Source organism: Pocillopora damicornis, chromosome 7 (genome assembly GCF_964200805.1).
Source record: "Pocillopora damicornis chromosome 7, jaPocDami1.2, whole genome shotgun sequence".
In the NCBI taxonomy this organism is placed as follows: domain Eukaryota; kingdom Metazoa; phylum Cnidaria; class Anthozoa; order Scleractinia; family Pocilloporidae; genus Pocillopora; species Pocillopora damicornis.
In genome coordinates, this window is record NC_142676.1 from 17,293,287 (window position 1) to 17,300,885 (window position 7,599).

Consider the following 7,599-nt stretch of genomic DNA (forward strand, 5'->3'; position numbering starts at 1 on the left):
CTCTGGCCTCTACCGCTTCTTGTTGTGAAGTTACTTGTTTGTTTGTGATCACTATACTTCAAAAATAATTAAAGACGCATTGCAACGTATATCCTCCCACGACTTTAAGAGAGAAGGAGAAACTCGTCTTGTGTTTTAGCTATTAAGACACTTTTGTGGAGGGTTAAAAGAAAAAAAAAGAAAAAAAAACGGCTATTCAACTGAATGGCACTCAACTCCTCTTAGGAAACGAACGAAAATATTGTGCGGAATTAGTTTTCCTTTTTAATCGTAGGAAAATAAGTTTTGACACCCAGGTGTAAGTTTTTTTTTTTTCGTGATGGTGACCTCCACCCTTTTTTTAAAAAAATTTTTTTTTTTAACAATTTTATTTACAAGACGATCACTTACACTACTTACGACCTACATTCTTTATCTCTGTTTTTTTCCGTTCCTTACTAGGAGGTTTAATTGTTTCGAATGGTGAAAAGGTGGAAGTCTTCACCTCGTATCGAGGGGCAAGGCAAAAATTGGAAAATCAGAGGAGGAAAGAGGAGGTAAGTTGAGATAATTCCCATTTGGACAGCCAGCTTAACAAGGTAAAATCCTTTTTTGATCTAGATGCAAACGTGTTTGCGTTTAAGCATTCAATGCCAGCCGGATGACCAGTTTATGTAGGAAAATTTTCGTAGGACTTTAACAACGGCGGAGTAGAAAGCTTCAGGTCACCAAACCAAATACAAGTACACTCAAGGAACATTATAAAAAGGATCTATCTATTAAATTAATAAGGTGATTTTACAGAAAATGCTAAGCGAAAGAATCATTTTCTTCCTTATGATTCTTCTCGAGGAAATCCGTGAGACGCTATCTAAAGTGTAGAAAAGGTATCGAAGCTGAATTGATTCAAGTCACTCCCTAAACACGGAGGGCATACAAAATCTTAGCAATAATTATTATGGATTTTCCGTTGGCAGTTAATAGACTGAAGAAATACTATCAACAATAAATTGTTTCGGAGAGAAACATTATCTAACCAATTCGTTTTTAAATCTAGGTCTAAATGTAATATATCAGACATCGTTCATGACACTTTTGCTGGGTTGAAAACTTTCTTACATCACATGACTTCGCATCTTAAAAATCGATATATTTTTATCCAATAATGTGGCTCACGGAATTCTATCTTGCTACAAGTTACAAGATGTATTCAGTTAGTTCACGGACAAAATATGGAAACTTCGCCTGAAATATTTTTCATATCAGCGTGTTCAGAGGAGACCCTTCTCTTCGACCTTAATTTATTTAAAAAATTCACCAATTTGTACGAAAGAATTCTCAAAATGCAGGCGTCAATCGGGCTGAAAAGGCATATAAGTGCATAGCTTATACACCAATGAGGTCACCGATTGCCTCAAACCCGCGGGATTATCTCTAATTTTCATCCACTAACATCTTAAAATTTATGTGTTGAATTTTCTCAATTGCGCTCGTGTCAAAAATCATTGCATAATTCTGAAAATTGACTGAGATCTCGTTTGTTTATCTTTTACGCGGAGGATTTTAGGTTTTCATAACAACTAAATGGAGAATGGATGCTAAGTTTGCGTAAACGCGATCGATCGTAACGCTGGCGCACTTGCGTGACTTTCAAAGTAAACAAAGGTGATCATAAGGCGCCTTCTCAATAATTTTCGTTGAAACATCTGGTCATCAACTACGCACAGTGTGAAGAAGATCAAAATTAAAGAAAAACGTTTGGCACTCTGGTCATCGCAGACATATTGCGTGGCATAAAAGGACACACAAACAAGTTAAAATACGTTACAGTGTTATTTACAAAACGACACGCATACACTTTGAAAGAATTCTTGCTGTTTCTCCCGAGATTTAGCACACGGAACGAAATGAAATAGCCCTCCTTTCTGCAAATTTGTTTCCATCATTAACGATGTAACGCTGTCATGGACCACAACGGTTTTGGGCGACAAACTCAACATTTCCCTGCGGCAATCAAAATCAACTTGATGTATTGCGTGACGTGTTTGCTACTTTTTTCCCTTGTCAAATACTTGTTTCGTTGGTTATAAAAAGTAAGAACAAAATTAGTTAATGTAACGAATTAGAATCGAAAGTTATTAAAATGGACTGCAGAATTTTACATTTGACTGAGGATTTTATTTTTTAAAATGTTTATTTGATTCATGGAAAGCAAAGATTGTAGTAGCTGCGTGTACTTCAGCTCTGATTTCTCTCCTGGAATGCCTGGACGACGTATCGAGTCATTCGGATTACTGCCAGCTATCCAGCGAAGTCCTCAACAAAATTTAATTTTGTTTCGTTCCGATCATTCTAGCCTCGAAATGGAAAAATAAGCTCAGGTTAACTGCAGGGAACGTTTACTGCTCCTTTTGTAAAGCATTCTTTAGAGAAACCATCGAGAAGCAATTTCGTTTGGGCTTAAATGTTTGCCTAATCTTCTTTTCGAAATTCCGCAAATAGGTGATTCTGTAGTGAAGATTAACTTCGCAGCGAGACGAGTGCACTCTCTTCTGTCTTCAAAAACGTTTACTGACTCAGAGGAAGGTGTCAATATGGTAATGGCACTTTCGGCCAACGACTAAAATTTTGGCAATTTTACTGCCAACGACTATTTTTTTCTTTCCGTTGCAATTAAAAAAAGATGTTATGGTTAATGCTTTAAGGGAAACAATTTCCTAGTTAATTTAACAAAAAGCATTCATGCATTTTCAACAAATAAGCTAATGTTTGATATTATGAAATTTTATCAAGGGAGGTCGCTTTCAAGCAAGAGACCCAAATGTCTATTCGTTTCGTTCCAGATTACCTCATGCTTGTCAAATGAAACAATCATGTATCTTTTATTTCTTCACATTGATATAGTGCCATCGCTATGGGCATCGTGGAATATCTTCAAGTCATGCTGTTTGTATTTAATTTGACTCTCTCCACTGCGGCAAAGAAAGCGGTAAATTGTCAAAACTTCAAGTTTGTTATCGATGAAGATGTCGTCTATAATCACATTCTTGAGGGTCACGTGTTTCAAAGATTGACAGTCCACAGCGCCATCCAGTGTCACGTGAAGTGCAAAGATGACTGTTTGTGCGTATCCATGAACTATTTCCCTTACTCCATGGAAAATAACTGCGAACTTAACGTTGCCAACAAAGACATGGAACCAGCGGCGATGAAACGGAGGCAAGAAGGAAATTATTATGATTTAGTGAGAAGCTACACGGTGAAGGTGAGATGACATTGTTTATGAAATTCCTTTTTCATTTATTTATGAACTTTCGTAAATAAAATAAATATTCCCACATGATCAAGTTTTCCGGTACTCCTTAAAAAACAGGTCTTTTTAAAATGTGTTATATGTCAGTTCGGGCAAAGAAAATTTTGTGCATACCATTTTGTTTGCGATATGATTGATTTAGACAAAATCAAAACAAACTGATTTGGCTGAGAGAGGATTGGGTTCATCCTCTTTTTCGCAAACTTTTTGTAAGCGGCCATGTTGCAACGCGAAGGGGACGGCAGAACCAAAGTGACAACAAATTGCATAAAGACGTCATTGACTTAACCATTGCTGTATTACTACATTTCAAATGAAATTTTGATGGACATTTCATCTTAATTCTGGCACCCCGCTATGTGTTGCGTGCACACGTACTTTGCTCGCACTGTTTGTTATCAATTCGATCCGTTTCCAATAAGATTTGTCGATGGTTACTCAAACGTACATGCCAACCCAATTCGATGAGCATGCTGAGCTAAAATTAACAATTGGTTCATACGTCAGCGTGCGTTCATTGAGATATGAAGCACGCGGGAAGTTTGAAAATCTTTTTTTCGAGGGATTTGTTCGCTGACGTCCTGAGCGTGTACAATAGGAATATAAAGCACGCTCGTGCAATTGAATTTGATTAGACAAATTTACTAGCTATGTTATAAAAAACCTTTGAATGTTGCTGTAGGGTGGAGACAAATACACGCCAGAGAAGCATCATTGCATTAACAGATGCTGCCGCACCAATCCTTGTCTCAATGGAGGGGTATGTCAGGAGATTTGTGACACTCACAGCACCAGGTTTAACTGTACCTGTCCTAACACATACTCTGGTCAGCGGTGTGAGAAGATGAAACATCCGAGAAGCTGCAAAGACATAGCTAAGAACGGTGCCTCGACTTCAGGAAAATACGACATCTACGATTCAAACAGTGAACGGTTTTCTGTTTACTGTGACTTGCAGTCTGAACCTGGCTTTGTATGGACGTTAATACAATCGTTTTCCTTGGCGAAGAGAAAAGCCTTCAGCGATGCAGGGTTTGGCAGGAACTTTGAGATTGATATTGAAGAGGGGGAAGTGAATTGGAACGAGTTCCGACTATCCTTATTACAGATGCAGTCTCTTGCTATTTACTCCACACATCTGAGAGTAACCTGTAACTTTTCTATGGATGGTTTGCAGTATACGGACTATGCACGCGCTAAGCTGGCAGGTCATGACATTTTTGGTACCTGGATTACCTGTCAGATGTACGAATATGTTAACATCCGAGGAATCCATTGCTCTAATTGCACTGCCCTAACAAAACAGAAGGAAGATGTGTCTTGGCACATAAGGAGTGACCAGAGCATAGAAGCCGGATGTGAATTTGATGGAAAACCAGGTGCAGTCCCTGATGAAAAAAATTTCGGACAATTTCACGATCGTAATAAAAATCAGCATCACCGCTGCTCGTTTTCTCCTGCATCCACAACGCAGCATTGGTTTGGAGCTAAATATGAATTGTAACTTTTTGTGAATTAATTTTCTTTCACAGAAAAGGAAACTCGGCCAACTGAAAGCAAGAAAACATCGGAGCGAGGTTAAGAACTAACGATGACATCATGTGCCTTCAGGTTTGGTGCAATTAGGAGTTGAACTTCAACTAAACGTTTAATATTTCAGATAGTTACACGACTCTTTATCGCAGAGGAATGTAGATATGTACAAGAGAGACGTCATAAGCAACCTTCATTGAAGAGCGTCCATATTTTAATAGTTGAAGTAAGCAGGCGGCCTCTCTACCAACACTTTTTAAGTGCATTTCATCTTTTCATGTGATGTTCCATAGATAGTACACTTACATCCTAAAAGTTAAGGTCGATAAAGTTGCCCTTTTTTCATATTCGTCTTTGAAGACCCATTCAGAGCTCACCATTAGTTGATTTATGCAAATTATTTTCAAGCAAGTGAATAACCATATATTGAAATGCTTGTGTTTAGATTCAGAGATATTACCGTACGCTATTAATCTAAGTATGACATGTTTTCTCGTCGAAGTGCGACATATTCTTGACTCGGTCAATCAACCGTTTTCTCTTTACTGATAATTTAAATTAGCTTCGGCCTCGTTAGTTTGATCATTAGTAAAACCAAGCTTTAAGTTTAGGTTTCTTAATTTCGCTTTAAAACATCCGCACAGTGAGGAGAAATGGTATTTACTTAGTGACAGGGAGATGTTAAGAATCTCTCCTTAGTGATAAATATGTACAGCTTTGCTTGATTTTAATACTAGGGGCTCGATACATAACTGTGAGAAGCCCTCAACAGCCTTTCTTAAACAGGGACTAAGGTACTTAAGTGCTTCGTTAAGATCACCGCTTACTTTACAACATTGCATTTGTTCTTGAAACATTTCTGAAATGTTCAAAATGTAGGAGATAAAGTAGGTATAGTAGTTGCAGCAGGTGTTTGTGAAGAGAAGCACCAGTGTACATAACACTTGTTGTACATAATGTGAGACATCATCTTATTACATTATCATATTACTTGTGAACAGTTGATGCTCATCGTAACATCATGAACTTTTGTTCGTTTTTTTCAAAGTCTTACTCCAGACTTTTACTTTAAGCTTGTGGATTTGCAGCGACATTACATTGTTGGACACACTGTCGATACATTATCAAATAAAAATCGAAGTTTTCGTGAAATAGAAGTTGTTTTTCTCTAGTTATAGAGTTCACCATTTAAAATACACGTTTACGAAGTTTGAAACGTTCAGTGACAAAATTGACGATTTTAGAAGGTCTTAAAGCTATGCCATTTTCCCTTCAAAAATGGTATTCGAATTGCGCGGCCAAAGTACCATTTGACCAAAAACCAATGACGTCACTTGGTAACAGAAGATCGATTCTGTATGGCGAATAGAAAGACACGCGGCAACGAGGGGGCGATATTGTGTTGTTGGTGCCCCTGACCGGCAAAGTTCTCAGAATACTTCGTTCACACATAGAATGTTTCAGTTCCCGAACGATCCCGACTGTTAAAGGAAAATGGGTGAAATTTGTTCGCAGACATAGACACGATTTTTACGATCCAACTTGGCAGTATACGTCGCTTTGTTCGGCAAATTTTGAAGAATCATGCAATGAGCAAAACTTATCCAGACTGAACAGCATGGAGGTCAAAGGGATAAAGATGAACCGTTTTTTGAGAAACGACACTGTGCCAACCAGGGACACTAGTTTTGTGCGTAGTGTAAATGAAATTTTAGTATTTCTGTAGTCGTTTCTTCAAGTTTTTTTCAATTTTTTCTCTCTGGACACTAATACTGCTTAATTACATAATTCCGAACGTTCATCTCCTGTAATGTTCAAATAGAAACCTACTTCAAATATCATCAAAGGTGACGGATACAAAAGTAAGGAGGGTTGGGTGAGGTAATTTCAAATTGGACTTTTTCTCGTTTTGAACCTTTGTTTTTGTGGGTCCCTTGACAAAGAGCTTAGCCAAAAATATAGAGCTGGAGCTGGACGACCATCATTCATAGTTCATGTTAGTTTTTCACCTGCTTCTCTCAAGGCTATTTAATAGTAGAAAAATCAATTCCTCTCTGGAAACGAACGAAACTATGGTTTACTTCATTCCTTTCAATGGTGAGACAACGTGTTTTGACACCCAGATGTAAGTTTTTTTTTCCTGCATGAAAGACAAGTTAAATATTAAAAGGGTATCGGCGATCTCTTTTATTTGTCTCTGGTCTCTATCGCTTCTTGTTGTGAAACTATTTTTTTTGTTTGTGATCACTACTCCAAAGACAATTAAGATACACATTGCGCATATATCCTCTCACGACTGAAAAAAACGGTAAAACTCTTGTTTTTTAAGCTAGAGAGTTCTGTAGAGGGTTAAAAGCAAAAAAAAAAGGCTATTCATCTGAATCAAACTGAACTCCTCCTTGGAAACGTACGAAAATACCGTGGTCAATTTTTTTTACTTTTAATTGTGGAACAACAAGTTTTGGCACCCAGCTGTAAGTATCGATTTTTCTTGATGGCGACCTCCATTCTTTGTTTCTAGTCTCTTTTGTTTCTCATTGTGAATTTTAATTGTTCTGAGTGATAAAAAGGTGGAAGTCTTTATCTCATATTGAGGGGCAAAGCAAAAATTGGTAAGTCAGAGGAAAAAAGAGGAGGTAAGTTGAGATAATTCCTATTTGAACGGCTAACTCAAAATGGTTAAATCTGGTTTTAAATCTAGATACAAACGTTACTATAACTGTTTGCGTTTAAGCATCCATGCCAGCCGAATGACCAGTATATATGGGAAAATT

General features: G+C 37.5%; 1 protein-coding gene across 1 annotated transcript; it reads left to right on the top strand.

Annotated features, from left to right (window-relative positions):
* Nucleotides 1-5,930, top strand: LOC113669945 (uncharacterized). The gene is made up of 3 exons (XM_089211577.1): nt 1-536; nt 2,884-3,244; nt 3,975-5,930. Exons 1-3 carry the CDS (start codon nt 460-462, stop codon nt 4,794-4,796), a joined length of 1,260 nt encoding a protein of 419 aa, XP_089067703.1. The 5' UTR covers nt 1-459; the 3' UTR covers nt 4,797-5,930.
* The last annotated feature ends 1,669 nt before the right edge of the window (nt 5,931-7,599 follow it).